The sequence below is a fragment of the Mastomys coucha genome, unplaced genomic scaffold (genome assembly GCF_008632895.1).
Source record: "Mastomys coucha isolate ucsf_1 unplaced genomic scaffold, UCSF_Mcou_1 pScaffold16, whole genome shotgun sequence".
Taxonomy (NCBI): Eukaryota; Metazoa; Chordata; class Mammalia; order Rodentia; family Muridae; genus Mastomys; species Mastomys coucha.
In genome coordinates this window covers 82,542,044-82,554,301 of record NW_022196898.1, presented here as the reverse complement: position 1 = coordinate 82,554,301, position 12,258 = coordinate 82,542,044, and the positions used below count along the sequence as shown (strand labels likewise).

Below are 12,258 nucleotides of genomic sequence, written 5' to 3'. Positions count from 1 at the left end.
GTCCTGGAACTCATTCTGTAGACCAGGCTGGCCTCAAACTCAGAAATCCGCCTACCTCTGCCTCCCAAATGCTGGGATTAAAGGCATGCGCCACCACTGCCCCGCTGTTGGAACCTCTGTCCACCCAAAGCTATACTGCTCTCTTAACAAAGCCAAACCTTTAGTTTCGATGTCTGTCAGTGGTGGAAAGAAACGTGGTAAATAAGCTGATGAAAATGTTTTATGGTGCCAAACTGCACATAAGAAAGGCCAGGCTCCCAGCCCTCTGACCCCGGGCTCACCTGGGCACACACAGTTGCACCTGATGCCCTGCTGGATGAAGTCTGCAGCCACGGACTTGGTGAGGCCAATCACAGCTGCCTTGGTCGCACTGTATACGCATCTGTTCTCCACCCCTGGGTGGGAGGAATCAGGGACATTGTTTCTTCAGAAAGGAGCAAGGGGAGGCCCCCACTCACCGCTTCTCACTTCTTCCCGTTACCCTCCTTTTTATTTTTATTCTTTAATTAAAAGAAGAACCATTTTGAAATCAGCTTTCCCTTTGAAGAATGACTGAGTTAGGGTGTCCTCTGTAATAGGGATAGAGACAGTTTCTGAGTGCAGAGAGTGCTGCCAGTGTGGCAGACCCTAATTTAGATTTTGGTGTTGACGTGCTGCATGTACTTTGTGGTGGTCGGCTGCTTGTCACTGTCACGGAGTTTCACTACAACAGGTAGGGAATCCTCGTTCCTTTCTAGAATCTTCCTAAGTGAAGAAGTGTAAACGCTTGCATTCCACTCAGGTATGTTTCATATTTTATAAGAGAAAGAATGCCATCTCGGCAGTGATTTCATTTTTTAAAATATATTTTTGTATTCACTTTACATCCCAGTATCAGCTCCCCCCTCCTCCCAGTATCTCCTCATACAGATCCCCCCACACAGCCCCCAGGTATCGAACTCACAAACCCATCAGTGCCAGGCTCTGACATTCTCTCTGTTTAGTCCTAGCCCCTTGCCTTGCCTTCTCTTTGCGGGTCCAAATCCTCCGTCTGTGTCATAATCTCAAGGACCGCTTGTGTATGGAGCACTTAGTGAAAACTTCTGCTACACTCCAGAACACAGACTCTGAAGCTGCGTCTGGTGCTGCATGCCCATCCCCTAGCACTTGAGAAGCAGAGGCTCGAAGATCAGGAGGCATTCAAGCTAGCCTTGGCTCCAATTAGGAATTTGAGGCCGGGGGCTACCTGAGACTATAAGAAGCACAAGACAGAATCTGTCCCCTTTCGTACTGTGAAAAAAAAATTTTTTTTTTTTTGGTCCCGAGGAGCTTCCAGATCAGCTTGCATTCAATATATCATTTTGTATTCCTTCAGTGATAAATCTTTTCTTCTCCTAATTCAATTTTTCACTCTCATCCATACAGAAGGAATAAAAGGAAAGGCAAAGAAAGTAACTTTTAAATGTAATTTGATGAGTGGAACAGCTGTAACAATGGACCTGATGACATAAGCCACTTATGATCTTTCTTTTTTTTTCTTTTTTAAAGCCATTTTGAATTTTCTTTTCTTTCTTTTCTTTTCTTTTTTTTTTTTTTCGAGACAGGGTTTCTCTGTGTAGCCCTGGCTGTTCTGGAACTCACTCTGTAGACCAGGCTGGCCTCGAACTCAGAAATCTGCCTGCTTCTGCCTCCCAAGTGCTGGGATTAAAGGCATGCGCCACCACCATCCAGCCGTTTTGAATTTTCATGTGAGTTTTATGAACTTGTCTGTGTTTAGTTCTAAAATCCACAGCTCATGAAAGCATGTGTGTGCATGCGTGTGTGCGTGTGTGTGAGTGCGTGCGTGCATGTGTGTGTATGTGTGCATATGTGTATGTATGCGTGTGCGAGTGTGTGTGTGTACCCGTGTGTGCACGTGCTCACCACACCCCCACTCTGAGGAAGGCACTACTACCTTTGATGCTGGAGGCCACTGAAGACATGTTGATAATGTTGCCACATTTCTGAGCAAGCATCTGCCAAGACAAGGCACAGTCATTTCCGCTCTGCCGGTGGATAGACTCCGTCACTGGCACGTTTGCATTGACCCCTAGCCACCTAGACCCTTTTCTTTGTTTGGTTTTCCTCTTCCTTTTGGAGACAGGCTCTTAAACTACAGCCTAAACCTGCCTTCCAGATCCTCACACTTCTGCCTCACAAGTGCTGAGATGGCAGGCATGCACGCACCACGCACCACAGCAGCCCCGGGTACCAGTTTCTCTGTGAAACCACTGGTCAGGTGGCGGGAACAGAAAAGAAAGCAAAGTCAGTGGAGAGTGGCAGAGTCCAGAGAGCTGCTGGGGACAGGACACAAGCCAGAGAGCAGGATGACCAGCATGGGTCCGACACCCTGAAAAATCAAATAAAGACGGTTCTTTCTAGAAATGGATCCTGACAGGTGGTGTAAGGGACTTAGAAAAAAGTATGTCCTGCTGAGTAAGTTTCTTTACCAGTGTTTAGAAGAAATGTAGACGAGGTTTTGTGAATGGAGGCTCCAGAGCTGGGGTGGCCAAGATGACCCGCTTCCTTGTGGCATTTTTCTTACTCTCGATATTAATGCTTGGGGCTTATTATACTTGAGATCAGAGAATACAGGACAAACTGCAAGGGATGGGGCTGCGTGGATGAGAAGCACACAGGTGAGGCTGAAGTGACAACTGCATCAAGGGACACAGTAGAGGGTAAGCAACAGTTACTTAAATGAGCCTTTGGCTTTTTTTTGTTTTTGTTTTGTTTTCTTGTTTTGAGACAGGGTCTTTCTGCGTAGCCCTGGCTGTCCTGAACTCCATTTGTTGACCAGGGTTGGCCTCGAACTCACAGAGACCCACCTGCTTCTGCATCCTCTGAGTGCTGGAACTGAAGGTATGCACCGCCATGCCTGGCTGCAAAGTGCCTTTGTACATGATAAAGAGGATCTTAAAGTCAGACCTAGTTCCCCCTGCCCTGCCCTTTTAATCCTAGCCCTCAGGAAACAGAGGAAGACCAGTGACGTATACACGGTGAGCTTTAAGCCAGCCAGTGATCTGTAGTAACTCTGTCTCAAAAAAAAAAAAAAAAAAAAAAAATAGGGGTAAGGAGGATAAAAATCTGGTTTATTATTTTTCTTATCTGACATAACCAACACACACAGCTCAGTTTTGTATGGAGACAAGCTGTCTCCAGTCTTCTGAAATTCAGTTAATCTCCAGGCTAAGCTCAGGCCTCAGTCACCTCAGAGATGCGAGTCATAAACCTCCCACTCACACTGCCCACTCAGTCCTGCCCAGTGCGTCCACTGCTCTGTCTCCAGCCTGTCTCCCAGAGACAGCTCTATGCCAGCTGTCATGGAGCACCGTTCCTCCTGACTCCCTGTGCAGGATGCCTGTGAAGTGAGGGGTCTAGAACAACTGATCTCCAGGAACCTCAAGCAGAGTATCACTTAGTAGATACGAATAGTAGAGCTCTATTGCCAGCGCTAGCTCAGCTCAGCTCCTTGGCATTTCTTGGCATTCTAGGTCACTAGGTTCAATGTTTGGCCACTGTACTGGCTGGTTTTGTGTGTCAAGTTGACACAGGAGTTATCACAGAGAAGGGAGCTTCAGTTGGGGAAGTGCCTCCATGAGACCCAGCTGTGGGGCATTTTCTCAATTAGTGAAAATTAGGGTAGGGCCCCTTGTGGGTGGTGTCATCCCTGGGCTGGAGGTATTGGGTTCTTCTATAAGAGAGCAGATTGAGCAAGCCAGGGGAAGCAAGCCAGTAAGGAACATCTCTCCATGGCCTCTGCATCAGCTCCTGCTTCCTGACCTGCTTGAGTTCCAGTCCTGACTTCCTCTGGTGATCAACAGCAACGCGGAAGTAAGCTGAATAAATCCTTTCCTCCCCAACTTGCTTCTTGGTCATGATGTTTGTGCAGGAATAGAAACCCTGACTAAGACAGCCACCCTCTGGAATGAGATGTTTGACTCATTTAGTCAGGGTTTTCCAAATCCCTCTGTGTTCAACCCTGATAAAGCCCAGCAAGGGGAGAAAGTGAATAACTATATCCAAAGCACAAAGATATCTCCATTTTTTTTTTCTGAAACAAGCTGACCATCATTCTGCAATTACTCTTCTTACACTATTTTCGACTTGGTCTCTGCCTTGTAATCTAGGGATGGTTTGCTCTGCATTTATCTGAAAACGAATTCTGTCAACTCCTATGTTTTTGACCAAATGACCTTTCAGATATGTGTTGGTTTTCCATCCTGGAAAATGTTAACCTGGCAATTGTGCGTCAGAGTCAATGATACAGAAAACCCCTGGACAGCTAGGAATGGAAGTGATGTGACATGTGTCTTCCTCATTCTCAGACGAGACAGACAATGAGAGGGTGCAAGTGCCATGTCTTAGGACATGTGACCTGGGGCTCAGAGTGCTTAGGGACTCCAAAGCCAGTGTCTGAGGCCAGAGATCAAATGTCATTGTCCTCTTTCCCACTAAGACCATGCTTTACGCGACGCTCCCAAGTGCTAAGATTACAGGTGCCCGATTCCCCTGCTCCTGTGGACAAGCCACTTGAAACAACTGGTGCCGAGGCCCTCTGGTTCTGCATCACAGTCGCTGATCATTTTTTCCAAAAGCAGAAATGTATTTTATCATTGCTAGAATCATGAACTTATGATCGGCGTGGGTGTATCAAGAACTAACATTCCTTTAGGAGCCTAAACCCCGCCTGCACTGTACCTCAGAGTCACTCCCCGAGCCTCTGCTTTCAGACCTGTGCTTACAAATGTGTCAGATGTCTGTGCCACCATGTTGTTGATCTCCTTCAGTCCCTCCCCCAAACCCTATACAAAGGACTGGCCTTCCACAGACACATTAAGGTCCCAAAAAACATCTATAAGCTATAAAAGGGCAGAAGGTATCATTTTTACTTAGGTGGCTGTGTTTCTGTGAGTGTATGCTGCATGTGTGAAAGCTCCGGCTCCAGAGGCCAGAACGGGGCATTGAATGCCGTGGACTGCACTCATTATGGGCGGTTAAGCAGGGAACTGAACTCAGGTCCTCTGGAAGAGCAGCGGGTGCCCTTAACCTCTGAGCCATCCTCCAGCCTGGAAACATACTTTTAAAGGGATAGCTAGTCCAATGTTATGTGGGCTGACCAAAGGTCTCTTTTAAGCACCAATCAAGTACTTAGAAAGCATACCTTAGAGCCGGGTGTAGTGGTGCATGCCGTTACTTCCAGCACTTGGGAGGCAAAGGTAGAGGAATCTCTGTGAGTTCAAAGTCAGCTTGGTCTACATAGTGAGCTCCAGGACAGCCAGAGCTACATAGAGAGACCATGTCTTGAAAAAACAAAAACAAACACAGAAAGCGCGCCTCCGTGATAGCTGAGCTGGCCCTGCCTTCCCTCTGTCCCGCTTACTCTTTGCCACTATTGCGTTTAACACTCGTGCGTGCGGGCCAGGGGTATGTGCTCATGCATTTACACCCTCCCTCCCACAGCACCCAGAAGAGCTCTGCACTCTGAAGGCATTAATGCTGTGTTTGAACAGTAAAATGTAGGCTGGGCACGGTGGTGTCTACCTGTAATCCCTGCACCGGGGAGACAGGCAAGTTGATCTCTGTCTATATCAAGTTCCAGGCCAGCTAGGGCTCACAGTGAGACCCTGTCTCAAACAAAAGAAACCCTGGAGAGATGGCTCAGGGTTAAGAGCACTGGTTGCTCTTCTAGTCTGTAACTGGAGTCCCAAGGAGTCTGACGCCATTTTCTGGCCTCTAGAAGTAAGCAGATATACACACAGGCAAAACACCCACACAAATGAAATAATAATGATAATAAAATAATAATAATAAGCCACAAGCAAACACCAAAGCCCCAGGGCATAAGCCCTGGACAGTGAGTGCTCAGTCCCAGAGGGGTCATCTTCATAGCTGACTCTCATTGCTTGCTAGTTACATGAGCCTTTCCCTCCCCCTCAGCTGTGCCCTGTGTGTAGTCAGCTGATGGGATGAAACATTGTTCACCTCACAGAATGATTCTCCTGCAGCAAGAAGCTGGTCCATCTATCTCCCCAGACACCTCTTCCTTCATTTCGTTTTCTCTGAGAATCTCAGTTTGCCAGGGAGGTCCAAGAGGGGCCTCCCTTCTCCCCTTAGAACTGAGTCTGCATTACACTTGTAACCACCACACCTTATATTATGTGTCAGTTGAGTTCCTCACCTCGTCCTAATAGAAACTCTCTTTAAAAAAGAACTTTGCTAAGTTCGCTGGAGGGTCTCCTCTGTGTTGAAATGCTTAATAAATGTTCCTTGAATGTAAGAGCTGGAGGGTTAAATGGATTAATCTCTATAAACCGCCTTGATATCAATGTTCAACCTTGATCAACCTGCTAGCTATGATCACACTCAAACACACACGTGTGTCCTCTGTGAGCCCAGGATGAAAGCAGACACCCTTCTCAGACTGTCAGCCCTCTTACTTACTTTGGGAAGGAATGCTTTGATCATCAGGTACATGCTGCGGACGTTGAGATTCATTGAGAAGTCCCAGTCTTTTTCCTCGCAATCCAGGATGGTTCCGTGGTGGACAAAACTGAGTGATTAAACAGGAAAAACACAATTAAAGAATCAGAAGGAAAAAACATGCTAGCATGGCCTGTGTATAATCAATCTCTAGGTCTACAGGAACAAATACACCACCACCGCTGCCACCGCTGCCGCCACCATCACCACCACCGCCACCACCACCGCCACCTCCACCATCACCACCATCACTACCACCATCACCACCACCACCACCACACACACACACACACACACACACACACACACACACACTCCTGTGATTAAGGTCTGTGCCTTTGGTCTCAACACTCAGGAGCCAGAGGCAGGCGGGTCTCTCTAAGTATGAGGCTAGGCTGGTCTACAGAGTGAGTTCCAGGCCAGCTGGAGATGCATGTGAGAACCTGTCTAAATAAAAATGATAGGTTTCAGACATGGCTCTTGCTGGCAAGCCTAAGGACTTGAGTTCAATCCCCAGACTCTGCATGATAGAAGTGAACTGACTCTTGCAAGTTGTCCTCTGACCTCTGACCTCCACATAAATGCTGCAGAGCTCACACACTCTCTCACACACAGTGCACTGGGAACATCAGTGCTTTAAAAATGCTGTTCATTGGATTTCTGTTTCTAGGGCAACAGTGCCCTCAAGTGGCACATGCTAAAGTTCTACAGGGAGTTAAAACTGGAAGGGAAACCAGTCTCTCTCTCTCTCTCTCTCTCTCTCTCTCTCAGCATAGTAAAGTAACATTGCAGCTGTTAGCATCCAGCACAGTAGGCAAACCAGCAAGAACAAACAAAATTTAAAAAGTCAACCTTGCCCCCTTACAAGTCACTCTTCCTTAGGGACATTTCTTGAACAGGGCATCCCTACTGACTTGGTCCTCTGGACTGAGACTGCATAGTCAGTTATAAGATGTGGTTGGGAGTGTTTCCCATATACTACAGGTTAGTCACGTCCTGTAGCAAGAGCCACAGACTGTCCCCTGCATCCTTCACAATGCCGAAAACGGAATGGATGCTCAAAAACCAATTGCTATGTCTCCAGATAAAGCCTTGCACACAGACAAGCAGATCATTTATAAAATGAAACATCAGAAACCACTGCTTTTGTTGAACTTCCAGACTTCACATCAGTGCCCACGCTCTTCATTAGCTTTAACTGTCTATGGGCTCCAAGTTCATGTCAAGTGACATAGCTGTTTCACTTGCTGAATTGTGACATTTGCCTTAAGTTCCCAAGGACTCTCCCATGTTCTGTTAATTAATCATTCTTTTATACTATCAATATCCATTTAATAAAATCATAGAAAACTTTCTCAGAGTGAAGTAAAACGTTTACAATTACCCAGCAACATTAAAGAGAACATCAATTTTCTCAATTTCTGAGGCGAACTGATCAATCTGTCTCTTCTTTGTGACATCCAGGACTCGAGTCTGAATACCTGAGGAGTAAAATACAAGAAAGAATTTACAGAGAACTCGTAGAATAGGTAACCACGAAGATGTGGCTGTGCAGTGTGAGGAATGTAGCATTCCCACTTAGGTTGTACATGACTCACGTCCACCACTGGCATTTGGCAACCTCAAGAGCGTCCTTAAAATGCACACATCGCAGGCTGGAGACATGGATCAGTGGCACTTATGGCCCTACCAGAAGACTGGAGCACCATCCCTTCTGTCATATCAGGTGACTCACAGATGCCTACAACCCCCTCGGAGGGATCTGACATCCCCTCTGGTCTCTGCGGGTTCTCCCATATGCACAGGCTCACACACAAATAAAAATGGAATAGATCTTTTAAAAAAAATTTCTTCTAAAGCTATACAAATTTTAAAGTGTTCTCTTCTACCCCTTTAATAAGAACTCTGTTAGGGTCTACAGAGATAGCTCAACAGTTAAGAGCGCTATCTGCTTTTCTAGAACATTTGGGCTTCATTCTTAGGGAGCCACGCTGGTTAACAGCTATCTGTAACTACAGTTCCATCGGCCCCGTCACACTCTTCTGGCTGCCTTGGGTATTGCACGCACTTACTGCAGGTAAGCCATTCATACACATACAATCAAAACTATACAAACAAACAAACAAACAAAACCTCTGTTGGTATACAATGGGTTTCACTTTTCATGAAATGTCTCAATTTTCCTTCCAGTAAGATAAAAGTATTGATAAATTGCAACAACAACAAAATGACCAACTGACTTCCCCCTGCCTTTTAGCTTTTAATGGGGTTACAAAAAGTTTTGCATGAATACAAGAGGATCATATCATGTTACCTGGGACAAGGCTGCTCTGGAGGAGTCTTGGACAGCAGTGAAAGAGTCATTAATAGTTAACCTGGCAACTGTTAATTCTCACAGAGCTTGGTAATTGAGAGCAAAATCCCTCAGCACAGTGTGTACTAGAAAACCTTGAGGGAGCACGTGCCTTCACACTCCCCCTGACACTTGTGACTGTACAGCGTGTTTTCTGTAGGTCACAGAATACAGACTTGATATGACATGAAGGAGTGGGGCTGGAAGAGAAGGTGCCTGGACCATCGGCAATGCCGCGCGTGGTGCTTCTGTCTTCTATACCAGGCTGACTATGAACCTGCAGTCAAGTGGCTCACCTGGGTAATTTTCTAGCTCCTGGAGTTTGGACTCATTGATATCTGTGGCTATGACTTTGGCTCCTTCTCTTGCAAAAGCCTGCCAGAAACAAAATACAAATCAGTCCTTTGCTTACTTGAATAAATTGCTCTCAAAAATGAAAAACGTTTTTGTTTCCTTTCATGGTAGTTTTGTTGTTTTTTCCTATAAAATAAGTGAAATTTCTATATCTTTTCTCAACCTCCCTACTGCATTGCTATTTTTGTCAGTTATTCGAGCAACAGGGATTATATTTCCCATCTCACTTTAACCTCTTATTATTCAACACTATACCATTTTTTTTTAAAATAAATTGTTAATCCCAGTGCTTGGGAGGCAGACTTTGTGAGTTCGAGGCCAACCTGGTTATAGAGAGTTTTAGGACAGCCAGGGCTACACAGATAAACCCTGTCTCAAAATCTAAAACAAAACCTTTAACTCGAGGCTGGAGAGATGCTCATTGGTTAAAAGCAGGGGCTACTCTTTCAGAGGACTTGGGTTTGGTCCTAGCACCCATGTGGTAGCTCAAAATTGTCTGCTATCTTCAGCTCCAGGAGATCTGAGGGTATGTTCATGCTACACATATATACATGTAGGCAAAACATTCATTAACATAAAATAAAGGTAAAAAGATAAATAGTAAAAAACAAACCCCCAAACCAAACGCTCTATCTCAGAGCTGACCGTGCTGGCACATGCCTTCAATCCCAGACCTTGAGAAGCAGAGGCACTTGGACATCTGTGAGTTTGAGGCCAACTCCGTCTCTACACAGTGATACCCTGTTTCAACAAACAAACAAACAAACAAACAAACAAACAGTCCCCTAGCACCTGTGACTTTGTTTCTACAGTCATGTTATTCTGTGATGAGATCGCATCTATGCTTTAGTTCTTTGTCTACATTTATTTATTTATCATGTATGTGTTTGTACGTGTGTGGGCACATGCCATGCCATGAATTTGGAGGTAAGAGGACAACTGTGTGGAGTCATTTTCTCCTTCCTCGTCCCAGGAGTCAAGCATAGGTCTCAGGGCCTGGATGAGAGCGCCTTTACCTGCTGAGCCCTCTCTATGGCCTCCTTGTGCCTTTGTGAGCATTGAGTGAAAATGTAAGAGAAAAGTGGACGTTTCCCCCTGAGGACTGCGGCAGCCATTAAATCGATGCCAGCTCACCCTCTGCACCATATTCCTAGTGCATTAGTCAGTATTGGTGCAATGAGGGAGATATTGACATACCTCAGCAAAAAAATAGCAAGAGTTTTAACTCTCTGAGGTCTTGATCTGGAATTGACATAGTCGTAGAGAGCTCTGCGCCCTCCAGAGCCCCGTAGTCAGGTCAGTCATTCTGGGGCAGAGAAGTCTGAGTCTCAGAGTCAAAGGTCGTGTGATACCACATAAGTACAAGAAATTCCCTTTCTTCTCTGTCAGGAATAGTAAATTTTCTTTTGAACTTAAGATATGTGGGCTGGCAAGATGGCTCAGTGGATAAAAACATCTTACAAGCCTAGTAGACCTGAGTTCAATCTCTGGAATCATGTCAAAGAGAAAGGAGAGAAGCAATTCCAGAGTTGTACTTTGACCTTTATGACCTTTACTGCATGTGCTACCCACCCTTACACACATACACACATGCACACATACACGCACGCACACACACAGATACATACATACAAATAAAATCACACTCACATATATACACACATACACACAAGCACACAAAGACAAATACATACACACACATGCACATACACACTCACGTATAGACACATACATACATAAACATACACTATTATACACACACATGCACATACACACTCACGTATAGACACATACACACATATAAATACACACTATTATACACACAAAGACATAAACATATACAAACTCACATGTGCATATACATGCACATATGTATACACACACAAACACACACGGATACATTGAAAAAGACATCAGAAGTATAAAAGGTAGACTTAAGTGCAAGGCTGTGAATACAGCTCAGTGGCAGGAGTGTATGCTTAGCATGCTTGAGATCCTTGGTTCAATTCCAAGCTGCATAAAGAAAGAAAAGAAGAAGAGGAAGAGGAAGAGGAGGAGGAGGAGGAGGAGGAAGAAGAGGAGGAGGAGGAGGAGGAGGAGGAAGAGGAGGAGAAAGAAGCAGCAGAAGAAGAAGAAAAAGAAGAGGAAGAGGAAGAGGAAGAAACCAGAGGAGGAAGAAAGGAAAGGGAAAGGGAACAGAAAACAGTAAAGGAGAACTAAAATCCCTGGCCCCAGACAGCACATCTCAGTATTTGGAAAGTAAACAGGAGCAGGTTCGAACTCACCAATGCAGACGCCCGGCCGATCCCTTGAGCAGCAGCTGTCAGGACAATAACTTTCCCTTCCAGTCGGCCCATGGTGAATCCTACAGCGCAATCCAAAGACAAGGACCTTTAATGGCTCAAGCTGTAGAAAACCAGTTGTTCAGGTGGTAACATCTGGAGTGAAGGCATCAACTTGCTCCTCTAAGAGCATGGAGAAAGGGCCTCTGCAAACTGCCCCACCACTCAGTCGCTCCTCTAGACACCTGAGTGCTAGGTCCAAAGCACACAGTCAGTACAGCCCACTGAGGCGATGGCTGCTGAGGGACGCGGAGATGGAATCCGGCTTTCCATTCCGTCTCATCCTCTAACGCTGAGACAGGGAGAGGAGGCCTCCCTCTCCCTCACTGCCTGGCCGGTGTTTTTACGGTGGTATCGTTTCCTGTTTCTCTCTGTGCTTGCTGTTTGGGGCTGTTTTTAATTTTCTTTCTTGAAAACTGTGAACCACGGCTACGGCATTTTGTAAAGTTCCCGCAGTTTCCTGAAGTTTCGGTGGCCAGCACTCCAGAATTAAAGTCACTTGCTTCTCTCGGTTCCTCGGTCTACCCACTACACCATGCCCCGCCCCGCAGAACCGCTGTGACTGCTGGCCAAGGACACGCTTATCCGTCCATCACCAAATTCTTTTACTCACTTCTCACCATTATGTGGCCACTGTTAGCAAAGGTACAAACAAAACTACTTCGGCCTCTCCTTCCTGGTCCTCCATTTATGTCCTGTAACTTCCTC

General features: G+C 45.8%; 1 protein-coding gene across 3 annotated transcripts in view; it reads right to left on the bottom strand.

Annotated features, from left to right (window-relative positions):
- Bdh2 (3-hydroxybutyrate dehydrogenase 2) overlaps window positions 1–12,258 on the bottom strand; it is a 22,955-nt gene that overhangs the window by 6,434 nt on the left and 4,263 nt on the right. The window contains exons 1-7 of one of the 3 annotated variants that reach the window (XM_031375592.1): window positions 12,171–12,230; window positions 11,494–11,573; window positions 9,151–9,229; window positions 7,886–7,982; window positions 6,463–6,571; window positions 1,934–1,994; window positions 282–395 (exon numbers count right to left, since the gene is read on the bottom strand). In XM_031375592.1, the coding sequence (XP_031231452.1) occupies window positions 282–395; window positions 1,934–1,994; window positions 6,463–6,571; window positions 7,886–7,982; window positions 9,151–9,229; window positions 11,494–11,565 (532 nt within the window). In that variant the 5' untranslated portion in view covers window positions 11,566–11,573; window positions 12,171–12,230. Of the gene's footprint in view, window positions 1–281; window positions 396–1,933; window positions 1,995–6,462; window positions 6,572–7,885; window positions 7,983–9,150; window positions 9,230–11,493; window positions 11,574–12,163; window positions 12,231–12,258 lie in introns of those variants that run through there. The other 2 variants (XM_031375590.1, XM_031375591.1) reach the window with 2 other exon arrangements.